General features: G+C 42.4%; 1 protein-coding gene across 1 annotated transcript in view; it reads left to right on the forward strand.

The window, feature by feature from the left end:
- Positions 1 to 23,747, forward strand: part of COL16A1 (collagen type XVI alpha 1 chain) — an 871,927-nt gene that overhangs the window by 243,535 nt on the left and 604,645 nt on the right. The window contains exon 4 of the mRNA XM_085648479.1: positions 5,744 to 5,861. Coding sequence (XP_085504605.1) covers positions 5,744 to 5,861 — 118 coding nt within the window. The remainder of the gene's footprint in view (positions 1 to 5,743; positions 5,862 to 23,747) is intronic.

Below are 23,747 nucleotides of genomic sequence, written 5' to 3' on the forward strand. Positions count from 1 at the left end.
CACCACTCTGCTTTACTCTACACCACTCTGCTTTACCCAGCACCACTCTGCTTTACTCTACGCCACTCTGCTTTACTCCACGCCACTCTGATTTACTCTACGCCACTCTACTTTACTCCACGCCACTCTGCTTTACTCTACGCCACTCTGCTTTACTCCACGCCACTCTGCTTTACTCCACGCCACTCTGCTTTACTCCACGCCACTCTGCTTTACTCTACGCCACTCTGCTTTACTCCACGCCACTCTGCTTTACTCCACGCCACTCTGCTTTACTCTACGCCACTCTGCTTTACCCAGCACCACTCTGCTTTACTCTACGCCACTCTGCTTTACTCCACGCCACTCTGCTTTACTCTACACCACTCTGCTTTACTCCACGCCACTCTGCTTTACTCCACTCCACTCTGCTTTACTCTACGCCACTCTGCTTTACTCCACGCCACTCTGCTTTACTCCACACCACTCTGCTTTACTCCACGCCACTCTGCTTTACTCTACGCCACTCTGCTTTACCCAGCACCACTCTGCTTTACTCTACGCCACTCTGCTTTACCCAACGTCACTCTGCTTTACTCAACACCACTATTTGGGAGCCCGGGTCAAAGATGCGCCGTCAGAATTACTTTTCACCCTGGACATGGTGCTTTTTAGCCACCCCTGGGGATTTTGTGAAAGAAAACTGAGCGTTTTACTGCGCTGGTGAATGAATTAGAAGCAGTGTGCTCCTGCACTCTACAAGTAATTCTAAAGCCGGCAAATTCACTACACACCACATACACTCCATAACACATGGATAAAAGACATTGTCATTTACAATGCCATTTACAACGTCAATATCTGTAACTTAAGCAAATGCGAGACCTATTGCATTTCCAATGCTTGTTTACTGTTGCTTTGAAACAATGTCCCCTTCAAAATCTTCAGGCTTTAAGCTGTTTACAAAGTGTGCTTGGCCAATGTCTGTCATTGATCCACATTCTGATTGGCTGTGTTGTCTGGGTGAGTCCCACAATGCTGGAATCAGGAGAGAGGCCCAGCCTAGGATGGCCTCTATGAAGAGCAGGATTTGTGCTCGGAGGATCTGTGACTGCTCTTGGTCTAGGAGCTGCTCTTCATCTAGGAAGCAACACAGAGAGACAATCATAGAATGTCCTCGAAGAGGAAGAGGTCTAAGGAAGAGACATCCTTTTTCTATGAACCTACTTTTGTGCTACAACCTTTATTAAATCTAGCTGTCCCTCGAGAAGATTCAATTGCAAAGCAGGTTTTGACCTTCAAGTGTGCCTCAATGGAGGTTTTTGTCCGGGCCTCCTTCTACTCATCTGCTTCAGCTGTTATTCTTGAAAGGAATCTGCGCGCATTTTGACAAAAGCAGATTTGGTTATGGAAAATTTTCTATATTCAGTCTGGAGACTCTGGAGGGGTTCAATCCAAGGAGTTGCGTGAACTGGAATCATAGAAGAAGGACCTTTCAAATATGGTCTTGTATTCATCATAAAGAAAGTTACTAATCACTAGTAACTTGACAAACAATTCTAAAAATAATAGCCATTGACTTGTGCCAACTTCACTATGGTAACAGATCCTACCTCAACCTCTGGACTTTCCGGCTGTGTGTACTTCAACATATGCATGCCACGCTGCAAACAGATCAACAAGACCCCAAGCAATAGGCTATGCCCCCACAGCTGGCGTGGACTAAGCAGAGGATGAATACACTCATACCTCCATTGTGTTCACTGTAGAGTCAACAAAAACATACACATTTCTAATACACTTGAATGGGAGATTGCAAGACCTCTTTGCCACCTTATGGAACTCAACTGTAGGGAATCTCAACACTGACCGCAGACTCACTCCTCTGGCCCACAGTTTTCCAAGGCTATCCCAAATGGACAACCCCACATTCCAGACATGCTCTGCGTCGAAACGTGCTAAGAAGCCAAGTAATTGGCAACTGCACATTGTATAAAAAGTGGGTAACAGAACATAAAAAAGTCGGAGGCTAGATTCATGCGCTAAGTTGACAAAAGGTAGCTTCATCCCTGCGCTCCACATATTACAGTAGCTTCCCACTGGCTGCTGCTTTGTCTTTCAGGCACTCTGCATAGCAATCCCAAAGCTCTCAGGATTCCCATGTCTCTCACGAGCAGCTCATCTAGTCTAGGATTTTTGATTTGCTTTCGGGGACTTGTAATCCTGTTTATGATGATTTTATAATGGAATGAATAGGTTTACAAGTACAAGAATGCTAAACAAAAACCTATACTGCTTGCAGATGTGAAACCTGACAACTCCACAATCCAAAACTGCAGTTTGAATTCCACCAATCAAATCTAGTCAAAAACCAACCAGTGTGCCCTTTACAATCATCATCTATTTATTTCTTCACCGACCCAACCTTCTGCAAAACATATGCAGACAAAAAATATAATCTTGGCCCAGAACGCGAGGCTATGCAACTCCCTGGCAAAGAATATCACCTTTTCCCCCCATAGCTCTCACGTTTCCCCTGTCCATGTTTTTTCTTTGAATTCTGGGACTTGTTTTTATAATGGATTAAACAAAATTACAAATTCAAGTATACAAAGAAAAAAACCTGGACTAGAGCAGCACATCAAGCATGGACCTGGGAATCTTGGCAGGGCTGATTCCCCGGACCTCTATCCTTCTGGAAGATGCACTAAACATGCGCATTTCTGCAGCCTTCATCACAATCATTGTGTAGTAGCTCCAGAATATACTATTCCAGAACACTGTCTCTCCTTTTTAGTCAACAGAAAAATGCCTTAACCAGGCCCTTCTATGCCTCACTCAAACTACCAGGCTGCAACTGGCAGAGGTGGTTAGCTGGTCTTACAGAATAGATCCAGGCAGGGGTCTCTAAACAGTTGCATGTGAGCTACTGTAGCTCTCCAGCTACCTCTGAGTAACTCACCTGTGTGCAACCCAGCTTATTAAATTAGAAAGCTTTTGATTGGTTGAATTAATATACATATGAGAAAATTTAAATTATATAACACTAATTATATTAGTAGCTCTCAATGCGTTTCATTGAACATAAGTAGCTCTCAGTACAGAAGAGGTTAGAGATCCCTGATTAGAGCAACTACACTACTGTAGTATGAAAGGGGATGATAGCAAGCTGCTCGAATGGAAACTGTTTATTGCCTTGAGCAGGGCTGGCTCTAGGGCGGTGCGACCGGTGCCAACGCACCGGGTTCTGACTTAAGAGGATGCAGAGTTTGCAAGTTTAGTTTGGTTTTAAAAGCACCTGCTGCCCTTCCTTGCTTTCAGCAATCTCCAGACAACAAAAATGTCACGATAACTCCAGTGATTAATGTTTTCCATGGAGAGAGATCAGAGTTTTGTCCAGTTGAGGTTTTGACTGATCATAAAATAGACCACAGGGTTAATATGCCTGCTGCAATGAACGTGTACCATGCAGATCACAAAGTGCATATAATGTAAATAGGGCAGTGGGTTACCACTTTTCTAACTAAAATCTTAATATAGAACATTGAATTATTAACTGTCATCAAAGAACTGCATGCACACTGGAAAGTATAGATTAGAGCATAGATCAATGTTGCAATAAGGATTCATTTGGGTAGAAATCGATACTTATTATTAAAGAGATCCCCCAACTATGGTGTTCCGTTTTCAATTCTGAGTTTTTGCTTCTCCACACCAAGCACTCTTAACCTAAACTGCCTACCAGTATGGAAGACATGTCACTCCTACACCTTGTAGTCCTCTGGCTTATGTAACATTTCCTATACGCTGATTTACACACGTATGATTGATTGTCTCTGTGTAGGGTGTGAGTGATGTAAAGAGCTCTGACACCCTACACTGGTATGAGTGACGCTATAAATCTAATTAAATGCATCTGAAAGTTAGTGGTTATGGAGACTTGAGGGGCCCTGTTAAAAGGTGGTGGTGAGGGAATCCTTGGTGGAGGTGGTCACCACCTCCAGCATAGATGGGAGGGCGTCAACAGACACTGTCACACCGGGTGCCACCAGCGCTAAAGTCAGCCCTGCCTTTCATTAAAGCTTTAAAATAAATGAATATATGTGGTGTGCACCAGCCACTTACCAGGCCGAAATATATTTCCCACTGAGGCTGCTGTAACATGCCTTTGTGGAATTAGGATTGTTGGGAAACCTATACATCTCACCATCACGCATTCAACAAAACTCAAACGGCTACCAAGTTAGGCAGGTGGCTTTAGTGCAAAACATCAATGTACACCGCCTCACCCAAATCTAAAAAAAGAAACTACTCAGCCTCAAGGTACATCACAACATCACACACTGAACAGATATTTGAAACGTGCTGAGGCTACACTTCTGTGCACACAAGAATAGCGAAATAGCTAAGAAAGTTGTTGTCCTTGAGAACAGCAAATATCGCCCCTACACGAACAAACAAAACAGAGCCCTCCAGATGCCACCCAACCTTATAATACAGTTCAATATTACCGACATAAGACTAACCCTCAATTTTAATACTAAAGAAAAGTTTAGGGGCCAGACGTATCAAAGGATTTTACCCATTCTGTATCTATGGGAAAATGTGTTCGTACATATGGCCCCTAGATGTACTTGTACTAACAGCACAATTTAATGCACCCAATCAACACACAGCACCACAGCGCGTACTGGCAACAATATGTTGCTCCTCAGTAGCAGTATCAAATGCAAGTAACACATCTTTAGACAAAAAACTAAGAGCATTACCAATAGATGAGAAGATACACGATGTACCAACACTCCTCTTTCACACAGCTGGTGCAATATTAAATACCATAGAAATATCAGCAGTGTTCTCACTGGCAGAATCATATCACTAACAGAATGTAGAACCCGAGGCTTCCACCACACTAATTATGAAACTAAAGTGATCAGATAGCGTAGTGCTGTCATATCCAGCTCAATTACCATACTGTCTCAACCGAATGCCATCAACATTTAAAAATGCCCCATACCATGCTCTCTCCTACGATCAATGCTGTGCCAAAGATCACACGGGAAACATCATTTCATCCCCCAAAGAACTGATCCACAAATCTCACTCATCACCACTCTGATGGCAGAGTGCATAGCTCATACTAAAATTCCACAGAACCTACTACGCACAACATTACATATACAAACACCACACAAAGGCCACATCCATCAAGCAATGTGTAACTCTTCAGTGAACATGATACCAAAATGATGCTCCAGCCGACCCGTCTCACCTCATTCATACCATGCTGGCTAGAACTTCACAAGGCAGCCAGAACATGATGGTACCTCTGTGTGGGCCACTTCCATATCCAGTACATTATTAGCATAGTCCACTATATCACTAATCTACAAGGGCTGAGGGCTACACTCTGCTGTAATAGCTTTGCTCATTAAACAATTGCTCACAACACAGAAGCCAACTACAACCTCCACACACCGGAAACACAGAGCCTTGTGCAAACGCTTGTTTCAGGCAGCTCACAGATGCATAACATAACCCATGATTCATTGTGCAGGGAACACCTTTGACATCTCACAGGCAGTGCCTTACCATTCCAAGAGTTCAAATGACTTCTTATCTATAATGATCGCATGTACCTGATAGAGACTTTTTATCCTTTTAGGTCACACGGGACTCTGCACAGCTCATTACATTCTTTTCCTAGAAGACAGATTCTATAATTCTGCTTTAAACTCAGTTCTGCTCTTTTTCTCACGCACAGGGTTTAACCTTATCCGGAGGTTTTCACTTTTGAAACTTCCCTCCATAAAGAAGATACGAAATCCAAAGGGACCTGTGATTTTACGATTAGGAGCTACCCCGCTGACAAAGCCCACAGGGTGAGTACATAATAGGGCATACTTTATTATTTTGTTTTTTGAAAGAAAAAGGGATTGTTTCATAAAAGGATACTCAAATATGTTTTCAGCAATTTGTATATCATAAAATGAGCGACTTTGGATAACTGAAGAATGTGGGATACACTAGAGTGTAAAAAAATATGGCAGTTGCAACCAACATACACAACACAGAGCACAGTATTGTAAGGCTGTGTCACACACTTCAGTGAAGTCACTGGTGAAGTAGAAAGGAAACAGAATTCAGAGTTGGGTGGTAACAGGAAATTCAGAGGAGAATCTTTTAGCAGAATTCCCTGAATATTAATAAAAATTGGCCTCTGGATTTAGCACTTGCCCAGAAAACAGGATTCTATTACCTCACAGCATCTAAATTAGACCTGGTACCTGAGCCCTAATAATGTCCCAGGACGGCCTAGGACTTCTTGAGATGTGCATTGCTTTATTTTGAAGCACCTTGAAGTCTTAACCCCACCTAGGTGCTGGTCAGTGCAAGGAACACCAACCAAGATGCAATTAAGTGAAAATATAAAAATATAGAAGTGGGCGTCCTTATGTAGCTTTTGGTTAGGAATGAGGTCATTGTTCTTGCCATGTTTGCAAATCAACTTGGTCTTCCTGGAGGAAAGTATTGACCCATTCTATAATCCTTGGAGGTCAGCTGAGTCAAGAGGCATCAATTCTCCGCCTAGCCAATGCGGCCTTTATAGATTTGGAGGCAGATAGTAATGAAACTAATTTGAAGTGATGGAAAATCTTCAGGAGGTGGAAGACAGTACTCAAAGACAAAGCAGGATGCTCCTTTGATAGACTTACCCGTGAGGTCTGTGGGATGATTCTCTTTAGATTAAACTATAGAGCAAAGTTTACTCAGAGGCATTGAAAATAAAGAATTCCTTAACCTTATATCGACTTTGACTGCTATTTTTCCTGAAAGACTGGCGCATTGGCGCCCTGATGCTTTTTCCATATCATAGATTGGACATCAGAGAAAGTAAAAAACAAACTTTATTTCATTAATTATTTATACTTTTCATAGAGTTCTAGATATCACCAAGGCTAGTTCAGAGTGCTGGAGCAGAAAAGGAAAACTTGATAAAAGTTCTAAAAAGAACACATTCTTCAGTCGTGCCCATGATAGCATTAGACTTATTTGATCGTCTGTTTGAAAAGTTATATATTTAGTTGTCAAACTTTGTAGATGAAGAAACTATTCCAAGTTAGAAAAGGTGCTGCTGGTGTCTGAAAGATGCAACAAGGCTCTGGAAGGATGCATTGTCCCGCTGTAGAGAACTGCCCCTTTTTGCATGGTTGGTCCCCACTTTTCGCATGATTTCTGATGCACATTGACTGAATGTGCACTAGGTCCCTGCTAATCAGGTTCCCAGTGCCTGCATTCTTTCCCAAAACTGTACCTTTATTTCCACAATTGGTAGGACCACTGGCACACATGTTAGCCCCTTGTAAAAGGTACCACTTGCACAAAGGGCCTTGTGACCAGAGAGGGTCTCTAAGGACTGCAGCATGTATTGTGCCACCCTCAGAGACCCCTCACCAAACCCATACCCACTGCCATTGCAAACTATGTATTTTGGTGCAGCTAAAACTGACGGGTCAACATGGCCCACATCCGTGTATGCCATGCCTAAAAACTACTGCCTGTGGCATAGGTAAGTTACCCCTCTGGCAGGCCTCACAACCCTAAGGCAGGGTGCACTACACCACAGGCGAGGAAATAGCTGCATGAGCAATATGCCCCTAAAATGTCTAAGTCTATTTTTAGACATTGTAAGTGCAGTGAAGCCATAATGAGTACTGGTAACCCGTGTTCGATGGCTGGGAGTGACTGGGACAGTCCTCAAGTGGATTATTTCCTTCCTGGAGGATCTGTCCCAAAAAGTCCATTTGGGTGATTGTATTTCCAGGTATGGCGCTCTGCCGTGTGGGGTGCCGCAGGGCTCTACCCTGTCACCGTTGCTTTTTAATATCTACCTTCAGCCATTGGTAGAAGCACTAGCTAAACTGGACTGTCAGATGTTTAATTACGCCGACGACACTCAGTTAATTGTGTGCAGTGACAACTCTGCCCAAGCGCAGCTAAATGTACAGAATATCCTCCGGTTCACCATGAACTGGATGATGCACAATTCGCTCAGGGTAAATCCAGACAAGACAGAGGTGCTGGCCCTTGGCACAGGGGCTAACCCATGGTCCAGCCTTTTCTGGCCACAAGAGCTTGGCACTACTCCAATAATGGTGCCAGTTGTGAAAAGCCTGGGCATTAGGTTAGATACCAAGCTAACAATGAACAATCAGGTAGCGGCGGTTGTGGGGAGCTGCGCAAATCTGCTGAGACAACTTCGGAAATTGGTTCCCCTGCTGTCATTTTCCACCATGTGTACCATTGTGTCGGCATTAATTCTGTCACGTCTGGATTATGGGAATGCAGTCTAAATTGGGCTCCCCGAGAAAATCCTGGGGAAACTCCAGATGACCCTAAATGATGCGGCAAGATTGATTTTTAAGGTGCCAAGAAGAACTAGCGCCTCACCCCTGCTACAACAACTACATTGGCTCCCGATTAAGCAGAGGGTCAGGTTTAAGGGCCTGTGTATTGCACACAAAGCTCAGTACGGAGCAGCTCCCAGCTATATAAAAGATCGACTGAAGCCGTACATGCCTAGTCGGAGTCTCCGCTCATCTGGGAGAAACCTGCTGACTTGTCCACGCTTTATTAGAACTATGCTGGGAGGGCGGTCTTTCTCTGTAGTAATTCCCCAGCTCTGGAATAAGCTACCGGAGAGTCTACGTGGAGAATCTATGCTACTTCCTTTTAGGAGGAAGCTGAAGACCATCCTGTTTATTGAGGCATTTGGATAAGCTTCCCTAACTTTGTCTGATCAGCTGGCAGTAGGGGGCGTTTGGGTTCTGGGTCAATGTTTCAGCGCCTAGTGATTTGGCGCTTTATAAATATATAAATATATATTAGCATAACATAACATGGGCTAGGAGTTTGTCATTACAAACTCCACAACTCCAGGATGGCTTTACTGAATGCTAGGAATTTTGATATCAAACTTTTCAATGTAAAAAACTCACTCTGATGCCAGTGTTGGATTTATTGTAAAATGCATTCAGAGGGCACCTTAGAGATGCCCCCTGAAAAATGCTCAACTCTCTGGTGTGCAGCTGATTGGTCTTCACCAGCCTGCTGCTTTCATACACGTTTCTGACCCCCTGAGGTGGGAGCCCTTGTGTTCCTGTGGGTCAGAAACAAAGCCTGCTTGGTGTGGAGGTTCTTATCACCTTCCCCCATGCAGGAACAGTATTGAGGGTGGTGAGCCTCAAAGGGTTCCTGCCCTTTATAATCCCAGCTACGGCCTCTCCAGCTAGTGGATATGCTCACCCCCTGACCAAGCCCCACTTTTGGCTGCAAGGCTGGTGGTAAAATTAGTAAGAAGGAGAGGTATGTACCCTCTCAGCCAGGACCACCCCTAAGGTGTCCCAAGCTGAAGTAATCCCCTCCTTAGAAAATCATCGGAAGTAGTCTAGCCAATAGGAGTAGGTGATGCCCCCCCCCCAAAGGGAGGAGACATAGAAAGGCTGTAGTCACCATAAAGGTAAGTAGTCCATTGGCTACTACCTGCCAGTATCTGTAATGTCCCTAAATTTAGTACTTAGAGGCACAGAATAAGGACTGATAAGTCATGCAGCAGTGAAGACTTCAAATGACAACTGACTTGGCCCCAGCCCTACCGGCCTGTCTGCAGCCCTCGAAGAAACCTGTTCGAAGAAGCAAGTCGTTCTGCAGGCCCTGTGATCTCCACAACCCTGGGAGAACTGCCTGCCTTCCCTAAAGACCAAGAACTCCAGAGGACAGCGGCCCTGTCCACAAAGAAACCAACAACAAGGACTCCATTGCCTTCTGGAACCGCGATCCTGCCCACTCTGCACCCAACGCCCATGGCCCCAGTCTGAGTGGCTCACTGGTCCAGCGAAGTCTACCCAGCGATTCTGACCTCTAAACTATCTTTGGCTGACCTCTTGTGGACTGCACAAAGACGCCTGCAGCCTCTGCACGAGGGGTCCCCCTGACCGTGACTGGCTCCAGTTAAGATTTTCATTCCATCTTACCTGCCCAGTCATTGGTCACCTTTGTTGAGCCTCCTGGTCCAAGCCTGCAGCCTCTTTGTGAACTTGAGTTCCTCCATCGGCTTTCACTGGATGCCAAGCACTGTCTTTGCACCCTGCACCCGGCTGCCCCTGTGCCACTGGTGGTGTATGATTGGTGCTGGTTTGTGGCCCCCCTTGTGCTTACTTAAACCCCCAAGACCCGTGCCCTGAAATGGGGCGGTACTTGCAAAATCGTGCATTTCCAATCACCCCCAATCTCCATAGACCACAAATTTGCTCCGGGCATCACATTTGACCTCTGCACCCGCCCACCCTTGTGCTGCTAGTGGTTCAAATTTGGTGCCCACTTGAACCTTGCGCTGTGTTGGTCCAAACCCCTGAAGACTGGGTTTGTAAGTCATGTACTTATCTGTTAATGTGCATAACTGTTTTTCTCCCATAGGATTACATTGTATTTCTTGCTATTTGCACTGTCTATTTTATTCATTGCCAAGTATTGCTACTGTTGATTGACACCACAAAGAATTTCTAATACTACTGTAAAGTATTCCTATTGCTATTTGCAACACATCCCTACTGTACCTAAAAGTATTGCTATTTCTAAACTGGTACTGACCTGCAGCTGAGTTCTTCTTGGTTTTAAAACAAAAGTGACATAGAAATATTTTTATACAAACATTGGACTTGGAGTTAGTCATTGAGTGTGTGACTTATTTCTTGATTGTGTGTTTACAACAAATGCTTAACACAACCTTGTTCAAGAAATGACGAATATAAAGCTTTACGCCAACGACATTGTTCTTTTTCTGGATTCAAAAACAGACACCCAGGTGGAAGTTATGAGGATTTTTGCAGACTTCCAAAAGATAGGAGGCTATAAAATCAATAAGACCAAAACAGAAATCATATTATGCAATTGTGGTGCTAATTCTTTATTACCAGAATTTAGACAGGTATACAATACTCGCCCAAAGAGATATTTAGGGATTTATGTAACGGAGAGAGTAGAAGAACTATTTTCCTTAAATTATATTCCATTGCTGAAAAAGGTGAAATCTCAGCTAGCACGATGGAACCAGCTCCCGCTATCAATAATAGGCCGAGTTGCGTTAATTCAAATGTCTATTCTTCCACTATTTAATTTCCTTTTTAGCGCTGCTCCATGTGTAATACAGACCTCTTTTTTTTAAACAGATAGACAGCATGTTCTCCTCGTTTCTATGGGCAAATAAGGTACCAAGATTGGCACTCAGCACTGTAAACTATCCTGTTGCAGAAGGAGGATTATCCCTTCTGAATTTTAGAAATTACTATTATGCGACATTTTCACATCACAGTTTTAGATTTATTTTTTTAGATCCTCAAGAGGCAGATAATTTTTTTATGAAAAATATCCTAAGAGAATATAATATCACTGATCCTTCAATGGGCACTTTAACAAAAAAACCCAGCTTCTAGTATACTACGACATTTTAGGAATTAATAATTCAACTAGGCTTTCTAATATATATACGGGGGAAAGAGGTATTTTAGAGAACAATATCCTAAGGTTGTGGGAAGAAAATGGGTATGTTCAGATCCAGGATTTCATCAGGGGGAACTGTTGGAAAACTTGGGCGGAGATTGAAAGGGCGCTTCAACATTCTAACACAATTTTGAAGTGGTCATTTATTAGATTAAAACCTAAATGGGAAAAATTAGATATGGAAAATTTGGCCTGCAAAACTAGTATCAGTGAAGCTCTGAAGTGCCCGATACAACGGATGATTAGCAACTGGATTAAAATTTTCGATGAGAATAAATCTCTCTCACTATATGAAAAAGTTAGGGATAGATGGAAGAAAAAGGAAGATATACAGATTGTTAAATCAACCTGGAATAGGATTAATAAATTTAATGCAGTTATATTCAGAGGGGCGAATTTTAAACGCATGCAATATTATTCGAAATGGTTGATTTATAGAACAACCTCTTTTCTTCATAAGATATAACCGCAAATAGAAGATAAATGTTTCCGTTGTGCAGAGAAAGGAACCTGGGCACATATTATTTGGGATTACCCAAGAATTCGGAGTCTGTGGGAGGAAATCGAGAAATATCTCAGATTCACAATAGATCCCCTTTTTTCAATCAATGAGTCTATTGCAGTTTTGGGTTGCTCACCTGCTATCTCTGCGCACGAGGAGTGCCTGTTTATTGCAGCATTAATAGCAAGATCCTTAATCCTACAACTCTGGAGAACAGCGAAGGTACCTACCTTCAATGTATGGATGGCAAAATTGTGTAAAGTACAAGAATTGGAAAAAAAATATGCAATAAGATCAGGAGCAATAAGAAAGTATGAGAAATATTGGAGTTTGTTTGAGATATAGGATAGGATGTTGTATTTGGTATAAAAGGATAGAACATATATGTGCGCACTTATCCTGATTTAGCACTCTGCACTTTAACTTAATGTGATCTTTTTCTGTACTTTTGTGGTATTTGGTATAAAAGAATAGAATATATATGGGCGCATCTACCCGGATTTAGCACTTTGCACTTTAATTTAATATGATCTTTTTCTGTATCATAGGAATATTATGATTGTACTGCTGAACACTTTGAATCGAGTATTTATATTTTTTGGAACATGCATCTATATTTGATAATATTTAGCACTTTGCAAATTAAACTTAAGCCAATCTCTTTTTTCCTCAATATGCTGGAACATGTATTTATATATGACATTATTGTATGCTTGTAATACCTATGAACTCTCAAGAAAAATAATAAAATAAAAAAATGCTTAACACAACCCTTTGATAAGCCTAACTCCTCAACCACACTACAATAAAAGAGAGTACGGTATTATATACTTTAGCCTCTGGGGATCCACTGGACTCTGTGCACACTATACCTCACTTTGGTATAGTATATACAGAGCCAGCTTCCTACACCTGCCCTGATCTATTCTTTGCTTGGTGCCAATACAGTCTTGCTTTGTAAATGGAGGATGTACACGATATCCATCAATCAAAAGAAGAGGTGGGAGACTAGGAGCTCCATAATGGTCCAGAACCCATGCTCCCATCGAGATAATGTATCATTTCAAAGAAGGGGGTTTCTGTTCCTATGGAAAAGAAACACAGTCTAATGTGGAGTGTAGGTTGCAATTCTTCAATTAGGGGGAGGGTCTTCCTAAATGGAAGATAGAGCCCTCAAACACCCAGAAGTGCGTCATGCTTCATCACTGAGCTTATCTCCCATTGGGCCGGCGCTGCAATGCCCCACAGTCCTGCTAGAGGGCTCTTTGTTGGCGATCGCCTCTTTAAGCTGTATGGGTGCGTGCGGGTCTGTGAATCTAGGGTAGAGTGTATGTGAAAAGTACTGTGGTTGAAACTACATAAGGAGTCTCAAAAAAGGGTTAAATATATGATCTCCCGGGCAGGACTAAAAAGTGTGAAAAGGCTGTCACTGGTATGTAATAGGCCGTGACAGTTTCTACACACAAAGTGCTGTTAAAAGGTCAACATGTTTCACGCCATGTGATAGCATCCATCTCGATGGTTGCCTGGAGCCACTAAGTGCGCACGTTCGGTTTGCCGCTAGCTTCAATGCGGCCAACCTCACATGTGTACATCTGACCTCTTTAAATCTATGCTGTATGAGAGCGCTAGAAGGACAGAGACCCAGTCCCCCTGTACTCGAAGGGAGCACTGGGTTGACCCGCTCATCCAGTCTTGATGCTGCTTTCAAGCTATGTGTTGAAATACAGAGCATGAAAGCAGCACTGTGATTGGCTATGTTTCTCACGTGTCACAGCTCTTTGCTGGCACCACACAGTAGGAGACAATAAATGCGCAACCCACAAGCAGCACCAGCTGCAACCCTGGCTGCATCTCCCTCCTTACGCACTCTACGTGGACTTGACCACCCACTGCTCGAGGTAATCAGATAATTTTTTATTTTTTCTAAAGTTTTTTATTTCCAAATTTCTTGTTACTGTTGACACAGACGGTATTTGAAACTTTGGCTGGTGGGGGCGGAGGTAGGAGGAGAAAAAGGAGTTTAGTCAATGAAAAAACATAATGGGAATCAAGTAGCAGTTTTGTACTGCGGTGGCCGGTTAAATAGACACCGTTAAATTTAAGCCCAATTGAAGGCCGAGAGATTTAGAAGAGACACTCTCAGACCCCCAATCTAAGATATTTTTTGTCTACTGAATATAGGGAAAGGATAGCAGGGGAGGTGTGTGATTTTGTGGCTAAATAATTGTCCTCGGACCTCAGCGACCAAGCTATAATTCTGTTGCCACCTCTCGAACCTTGCCATGTGTGATTCTGGTTAAGTAATTTTATCTCCCTGAGTATGCAGAGAAAAGGGAGATCGAGGTTTGCAAACTCAATCGAATTACAGTAGTCCAGCTGCAGGAAAAGTATGTTAATTTTGTTGGCTTATTGCTTCACCAATGTTCACGCCTCACCACTTTCATATTTTACCAGCCACCACTGGTCCTGTTACCATTTCAAATCTGCCTTGATATAAATGCAGAGTGCTCTCTGAAGACCAATGAAAATATAACTGCTAACTCCGAGGTGTCACGTTTTCCAATGAGTACACAGGAACACACAGTGGCCAATTATGGAGGATGCCACCTTTGAATTTCTCTTGCCTCCCTAATCCACTGAAAGGGGATCTTCCCAGCCTCTCTTCCACTGTAAACAAGCCACGACAAGAGCACATTCATCAATCGATCTATGATGTGTATTCTGCCTCACAGCCCAGGTACACCTTGTCTCATCTCTTATTTGCAGGCAGACCTTTCTGCCTCTGAATGAGTACTGCAGTAAGTCCTGCTGTGTGGGTTATATGTACTGGCAGCCAAAAATCACCTGAAAGAATGAATGAGCAAATGAAACAATAAATGAACGAACGAACGAATGAACGAATTAATTAACACATTAATTGATTAATTGGACATTCAAAGATCCTACTGCTAGCCAATCCCTGTAATAAGTTATATCGGGATGCAGTAGGAAATTAAACAAGCATTGGCATAGCCAATAGGTCTTGTCGTTGGGACCTTATAGGAGTTTAGCCATGCAGCACATTATCCTGGGTTCTGTGCCGGCAGAGATTAAAGAGCTATACAAAATTCATGTTGCCAGGTAGAATAGAAATACCCCACTGAACGACTGTGCGTACATTAAAGTTTTATATTCCATTACTTAGCAACGATCACTTCTAGTAAAGACAACAGACCTGGACTATAAATTTCTATACGTTGTGCTGTCCGCACAAGCTGCAGGACCAGAGTATAGCAGATTGTCACTAGAGGAAGAGCAAACCAACCCAAAAGGAGGCTGTAGTGCGGTCTGGTGGATACACTGCTGATCTTGTATCTCGTGAGATGTAGGTTTTAATTCAAATTGCGACCTTCCTATGGATCAATATTTGTTTCATTGTGTTAAATAGGTGACTAGGTAGAGAGAAACACCTCACACCTCCTGGTTTTACCTTTACGTTTCACATCTGGCCTTCCGGACATTGAGTATGTAACTTATTTACCTGTGATTCCAATTTACCTCTTTATTTGTGCTTAAATTAGGAATGCTAGATCGTTGCCATGATTATTTATATGTAGGCAGTTAGACACCACACCTTTTCTGCTGTACGTCATTCATTCACTTCTCAATCCTGGAATCACTATATAAACACAAATATCTGGATAACCTTGTCCAACATGTCATCAATGACGCAGGTCGCTTAAGACGGGGTTGGAACACCTTCCTGGACAATTACGACTTCCTGACAATTGACCTGTGCGACGTCATCATGGAAGGGAGATAAATGGACTACCACCAATTTAAATAGAGTAACATTTGTTATTTATAACAATGAAAACAGAACCGAATTGTAGTGAGCTACATGAAATTACATGCAAAGCTTTTCATTCCTTTATGTTAAAACAAGACGCTAATATGTTCTTATTACGAGTTAACGACCCCAATTACTTTAAAAGAGTAAAATTCAAGACCGCAAGGGATATTGCAAAGATATGGGCTAACATACTTACTTTTTGCAAAACTACTTTTTATCATTCAAAACTATTGTTGTGGGGGAACCCGGGTCTTCCGGGAATTTTTAACGAACACAGTGCTCAAAGCTGGACGGGGCATTAGGCTTTTAGGGGACTTATATGGCATGCAAGGCTTTCTAGATTTTAACACACTTAAACTACTTTATGGCCTCTCGGAATCTATGAGATATAAGTATAGACAGATACATGACTACCTGGTGAACAAAAAACGTATTTCTGAGACTACAGACTCCGATATCTGGACCCACTTTTACTCCTCAATAACTAAATCAGCAATAAGTAACACTTATAGTTTTTTAACCAACTTCAAACTAAATGACTGTTCTAAATTAGCTGCCAAATGGGGCAGGGTCTTAGATACAAATGTCACTTTGAAAGATATAGAACGCTCCCTATCTAATATTAACAGCAGTGTTCATTCTTCCAGTCTGAGGCTACAGCAATTTAGAACGACTTGCATGCTATATTATACACCAGAAATCATCTCCAGATGGTCCCTTAACAATACTATGAGCGACCATACCAAATGCCCCAAATGTTCGGCCCATGCAGCTGATCTGGTACATATGCTGTTCTCTTGTCCCACTCTTAAGGATTACTGGTCAGACATTCGTAAGGTTCTTGAAATTAGGTCAATTCAGCTCCCCTCATTCTCTGCCTCCTTTGTCCTTTTAGACATCAATCCCACCCCTTTCTCTCAGGATGCTCTGGCTTCAATCCTCATGTCCTGTGCTAAACTAACTCTTGCCAGAGCCTGGATTTGCCCTGACCCACCATCGGTGTGGGATTGGTGGACATTGGTAACTGAGATTTACTCAATGGAGGCTTCATTAGCTAATCTTAGGGGGACTCGCTCCTTGATGAAATTTGAAAAGAACTGGGGTTCATTTATGGAATAGTGCTGCTCCTTCGCTGAGCTTAATTTTGTCTACTTGTTTGGTTTTTTCTTTTTGCTCCTTTTTTATTCTTTATCTTTTTCTTTTTTCCTCCCCTCTTGTGACTAAATACATGTATTAATGTATGTCTTACTCACCAGCCTGTTCAATAAAAAAAAAAAAAAAAAAAAAAAAAAAAAAAAGAACTTAAGAGCAGCTTACCATCAAGTTGAACTAGCTGAAAACGCTCGTCATCTCACAGCTTTTGTGACCCCTGATGGAGTATTTCTGCAGAATGCCGTTTGATATAGCTTCTGCTGCGGCAGTATTTCAGAGGCTTATGACAGAAATGTTTGATGCTATGAAACATGTTGTCATCTTTCAAGGTGATATTTTATTTTTTTCTAATACAGAACACAAACATGATTGTGCTTCAAGCAATGTACTGGAAGTGTTAGAAAAAAAGGGTGCCACTTCGCAAAGGATAAGTGCATATTTGAAACAAGAGAAATTGAATAGTTAGGCTATGTATTTTCAGGGCACGATGTGAAACCAAAACCTAGCTTAGTGAAAATTATTGTAGCTGCTCCTGCTCCACAAAATAGAGAACAATGACTATCATTTTTAGGTTTATGTGAATTCTGCACAAAATTCAAGCAACATTTTGCCACCATCACTGAATACTTTAAGGTCTTGCTAACAAAAGGGGAAGAATTTGTTTGGTCCAAATTATGTCAGAGCACTTTTTGAGAGAGTTAAAAAGGAGATAACCCTGGCACCAGCTCTGCAGTCATTTGTAGAAGGCAGAAAAACTGTTGTCACTTTAGATGCATCTTAATATGGGTTGGGGCAGTACTAACTCAGCTGTGATAAGTGTGAAACAACTGTGGGTTTTGCCTCCAGGACATTGGGTCAACCTGAACGCAAGTATTCAGTCATAGAAAAAGAACTTTTGGCGTGAACGGACCATCGTCACATAGAAGACATTTTATCTGGAAGAAAATTGAAACGTACTACTGCCCGTATTGCGAGACTTTTTGCTAGGTTACTGGAGTTTACATTTTCTGTGGAGTACATACCTGGTGGGAAAAACACCAGAGCAGACTGCCTCTCGAGACTATCTATTGAAGATTCCAGCAAACACGATTGGAAGTCGGAAATTGAGAAATGCTTTATTGCTCATATTCGTGATGTCAGCATATGCAAGGAAGAGAGAGAATGGATATAAAAGGTGAACAATGATGCTGTACTAAAAGAAATCTTGCAGATGATTGAATCAGGTTTGCCAAAAGATAAAAATCTGTCCGATATATTACAAATATTTTGAAAAGTTTCAGATGAATTGTCAGTGGAAAGGGGCAAATTAGTACCTGCTGATAAATTAATTCCACCCTCTTGCTTTCGCCAATGCATAGTTGAATTGGCGCATTCAGGTCATTTAGGCTCGGCAGCCACCAAAAGAAGAGTAAGGCGAGATTTTTGGTGGCCAAAAATGGATAATGAAATTGACATTTTTGGCCAAAATTGTGAGAAGTGCAAGGTCAGTGACAAGCTGTTGAGAACTGAAGGCACAGTCGAGTCTTGCAACTTGTCCGGGTAAAGCATGGCAGCATGTAGGTGTGGACTTTCTAGGACCTTATCATGTTCTTACCAATTGCATAAAATATTTCATTGTTATGATAGATCACCTGTTTAGGTGGGTGGAGGTTAGAGGCATTAAGAAACGTACAACCAAAAGTGTGATCAAATTCTTTCAAGGGGTGTTTGCCAGAGAAGGTATTTCTGGGGAGATCTTGACTGGAAACGGCACTCAGTTTACTTCTCTGGAAATTATGTCTTTATGGAAAAGTGTAGCATCAAACACATAAGGACACTGTTATATCACCCCCAGAGTAACGGTAAAGTTGAACGTTTTAATAGGTTGAATGTATACAGTCCACTTTGAGATGTAACATGGATGTTGAAACAGCGATCAAAGAGTTGATTTGGTGTTACAGAACGACACCTGACAGTGTCACGACAAGAACCCCTTTTGAACTTATGCGAGGCAGGAAGGCAGTCACAGAATTGTGTCGTTTTCGGATGACTAAGCTGTTTCCAAAAGACACAAATGTAAGTGAGTCTTGGAGTGTGGTGAAAAGCAATTCCAATTCATCCAACACCAAGAGGGTAAATATGGTGGAAGTAGTTTGAGCAGACTGAGGGTTGGTGACTGGGTATGTGTCAAGAACCCTTGTTTAGTTGGGAAAGGTTGTTCCATGTTTAAAGAGCCTATGCAAGTTCATGAATTTAGAAGGAATGCTGCCAAACTGTCTGACGGAAATTGGTGGAACACTTCTCGAATAGCACCCAACCTCAGTGCTTTCAACGATGACAGACGCAGTTATAATCAACCAACCAACAAAGTTGATGCATAGAGTTTTGAGGAGGAGTGTTCGCCCTAAGTTTACACCGAGCAAGTGGCAAGATTTTATCTGTGATTGAGTTTTTGATTTTAATGTTAGTTTTTTTTATTTTGGGAGGGTGGGAAGTGGTATTGCAGGGGTATTGCTTCCTGGTAACTTTGCCTATGTACTTTGTTATATCTTTGTTAAGATACTAATTCTGCTCATGCATTTTATCATATTTTCATTAAAAACTTTGTTTCTTTTGAAAAAAAAAAAAAAAAAATTACATGCAAAGCCTAACATACAAATCTTAATTGCACATCTAGAAAGTGGTTGATTGAAGTTAAAGTTTTTGATTGTGTGGATGAAATGGAGCCTGAGGTTGGGGCTGGTTAACTGGGATTTGGATTTAGGGATCAACCAGCACACGAAACTATATAAGTTGTGCAATCGTAAGGAGTAGCGAGTTGATTTAATCAATCGACCAGCCATAAGCAGTGGTAAACTGGCCTAGAGACTAAGTTGAATGGGAAAACCTCAGGTCACCCTGGTGCTGGAAAGGGGGAGGTCTCTCTCAAAGTCCGGGATGGGACTTGTGGGTCTGGGTAATGCAGGCTTACCACACTTAAGATCTTTGGATTCTTCTCTCAACCTCCATCTCCTCCTGGTACCACAAATGTTCTTGAATTGCTCCTAATTAGCTCCGTGGGTCTTACGTGGCTCAATAGGATAAAGCACCCTCCATGCTGGTTTTAGTCAGGTGGGTGCAAAGCTCTTTATCCTGACTGGGCTGCAACTCTTCACACACCAAGAAGCACAACTCCAATTTATTCCTGTACAGTTTACAACAGCAGGCCTTCTCCGGAGTCCTATGCTTCACCTGGAGTGCAATAGCATTAGGCAGAGTCCAATAGTTCACTAATGGGGTAATAAAGTACCATAGTAGCTTGTTGTTCGTACCCAAATTTGGGTCAAACTCTGGTTAACATGTTTTGCGCCCCTGGTGGTCAAAAGGATCCATGGGGCTTCTTCAGGACAAAAATATTGGGTAAATCTTCCTACCCCGCAATTGTGTCGACACAAGTGCCCTATGAGTGGTACCTACTTTTCTCGGTGTTGGCTGTTCAACCTAAGACTGCAAATCAAGGTGCCCCTTGGGATGAGGCAGAGGTGCCATGCTTTGGCGTGCTCAAGGTTACGAGTGCGAGCCGCTCGTTGCACCGAATCAGGTCCTCTGCTTCCCCCGAATGACATTTCCACCAGGGGTGAAAAACATGTTGACCATAATTTGACCCAAATTAGGGTACAAACGGCAAGCTACTAGGGGAATTTATTACCCGATTAGTAGCACTAACCTAGAAAGATTTTTTAATCTGCCGGGAATCAAGATATTTAAAGTTTCAGTGATGTCCCTAATCAGTTTTAATTCACATCACAGCATATCCAACACCACCCCACATAGACTTTTCTTACACTCATTATACAGCAATAAAAACAAAAGATCTCCACTAAAGTGACCCCCCCGGGGGGAACCGTAGGTCATTGCAGTGCCGGCCCAACAAGGAGCAGCAGCCCTATGATGAAGTATGATATCCCTTGGGATGTGTGAGGGCAACATGAAAAAATCCTGTTGACTGCCACTCTAAATGTGTCTATCCTTGATAAAAACCTCTTTCGTTCTCCTTTCCTAACTAGGAACAGTGACCCCAAGTATTTGCATTTATCTTAACCCTAGGAGCACGGGCACTGGACCTCCATCCAGCTCTTAGTCCCCCCCTCTTATCTTTTGACAGAGATAGCAGAACATGCTGACCTCAATGATACCTCTATCCTGGCAGCTTAGGATATACTGCCAGACCTCAGCCCTCGGCCGCCATTGGTTTAATGTATATGAGATGGCCAGGATATTATCTGCACACCTGAACCTGCTGCCATCACCAGTGATGCACATGTGCTTGCATTGGCACATGTCTTTAGGTGGCACTCACCCTTGCATTGTCTTTTGTGCGCTGCTTGTTTTTGCCCCCCATGTTGGGTATCCCCTCACGGATTTGGAGTACAGGAAAATCAACAACTTCTTCTGCTGATGGGATCAGTGCTCAATCAAAGAGACTCCTGTCTGGTGCGACATTTCAGGAATGCTGTTGAAATATCAGTGCAACAGACACAACTAATTGCCGAACAAGAAAGGTGTCACTGGACATAGAAAGAGGACTTGACAGACCAGCGATCTCCGAACACTCGCTATACTTTGTGTTATATTTTCGGTCTACCTCACATACAGGTAAACACTGATTTAAAGTGGCTGTTATCCATATTTGGTATGGGGACGCATGACTTGTGTTTATGGAGCATTTAGTCTCTCATTAACGTGACTTGAAGTAAAGTGCATTTTTTTTCCGTAAGACACATCTCCACATCATTAAGGGGTGGTTGCATTTTCAAATACAAGAATCAAAGCCTTGATTTGAAGTCAGAGGAAGCAGCTGCACGACTTTCATTTAGCAACACGGCACACCTTCGTGGGATACATGAAGCGCATTGGCCGTGATGTTGGCGCTGTGCGGATATAAGGTGTACAGCCGCACATGCACCCACACGCCCATTGTAAATAAAAAAAAATAGTTCCAAAGACACAAAATAAAATGGCACAAGTGGAAGTGGACCAGTCCTCCGGCAATACTCCATGGGAGTTAACAATTGTGAAAAAGGTGTGGCACGTAACAAGCATTAGCTAATTAGGAGCAAGGAATTTTGAATGATACTGACAAAAGCAAATCAAAAGCAGTGGGCAGGCTGGGAGCCCACAAAATGAATACCGCATGTCTCGGAGACAGTGCATTCGTGCTACCCAGGCTCGACCTAAAAAGGGATATAAATGGGACTGCTGTGTACTAAACGAGTGTTACAATGTATTTTTTAATGTGGCATACGAGTCAGTAGCATAAAGAGAAGGGCGGAAAGTTGTTACAGAATTTGGCTGTAAGTAACTACAAAGTGCGTCCACCCTTTCTTGCTTGTGAGCAGGGACATATTCAGTGAAAAGATCTTGCAGGTAAGCGGGCTAGATTGCTGAATAACCCTATGACAAAGACACAGGGCTTTGAACATACATCGATTTTCCACTGGGAGTCAACGGAGAGAAGCCTGAAGGTGAAATATGACAAAATGTTCTGGTGTTCAGAATGCTGGCCCATTCTTCATGATCTGGAGTCATTCGTGAGTATTCAGCAGAATGCATCGATTGCAGGTAGGAAGGTTGAGGTTGCAATACCAAGAGAACGTTTGCCCAACAATCTGCTATAACCTCACTTTGTTTCTCTGTACATCACCTCACGGGAGGGCACTGTGTTACTACCTTACTGTGTGACTCTGTAAAGTCACTTCACTTGGTGGAATTGAACAATGTCTCACTTCGTAGCTTTGTCATATCACTCATAGTTAGTAACACTGTATTGTTGCTCACGTGATGGTTCTGCAATCCCACCTCCCCTAGTGGCAGTGTCTTACCACACACTTTTTGGCTCTGTAATATTGCCTGTCTTGGTGGCTCTGCATTATGACCATATTTGGCCTCTACAGCAACGATACTTGGCCACTTTGTATATTACCACACTTTTTTGGCTTCCTGCTCTATTGCATCTGGTGTCTGGATGAGGAGAAGGAGGTTGCATGCATTTTCCTGTCTGTTTTAATCAAGGAGGAAAGCATACTGTATTCTCTCATGAAGTAGAGGTTTTTCCTGCTGGCTTGAGGACCATTGTACTAGAAAGAATACCAAATGGTAATAACATGTTAGGTTTGGGTAACATAGGTTTAGCCTGCAAAGTGCTTTTGTGAGCTTGTGAAATCTATTGAATTTAATATATCTTAAAAGAGACTTTACTTCTTATTGGTCCATGTGCTTGCCACTTTACTTTTACCCCTCTTCTATGGGTGGTAGCCTGTTCTCCTTTCTGTGTTTCTCTTATAAGTTTCCAGTGGCCTAACTACTCATTCCCATCAGCTCTGGTGTGTGGAACGTTTTTCTTTTGGTTAAGGCTGCATACTGGTTACTGTTTACATTTTCTTATCTTTCCCTGGCTGCATGCATTTAGAGCATGCTTGTTTGTTTTGTTGTTTGCCTCGTCCTGGCTGCACGCATTTATTTATTATTCTTGCCCCCGACGACACCTTGTTCTTCGTTGCTTTGGCCATCTATTTAAGCTGGTGCACTGTGCTTGTAAAATATATGGATCGTGTTTTCAGCACGTCTAAGGTTTTTCTTGAAAGGCACATGCAATCGTGTTGATCTTACGTCCGTGTCTTTATCTTGTTTTAATTGTTTCCTGGTTTTCTGTGCCTTCCACCCCAATTCTACCCCTCTCCCCCTTCAATTCTGAGCTCTGGG

This window comes from Triturus cristatus, chromosome 3_2 (assembly GCF_964204655.1).
Source record: "Triturus cristatus chromosome 3_2, aTriCri1.1, whole genome shotgun sequence".
In the NCBI taxonomy this organism is placed as follows: domain Eukaryota; kingdom Metazoa; phylum Chordata; class Amphibia; order Caudata; family Salamandridae; genus Triturus; species Triturus cristatus.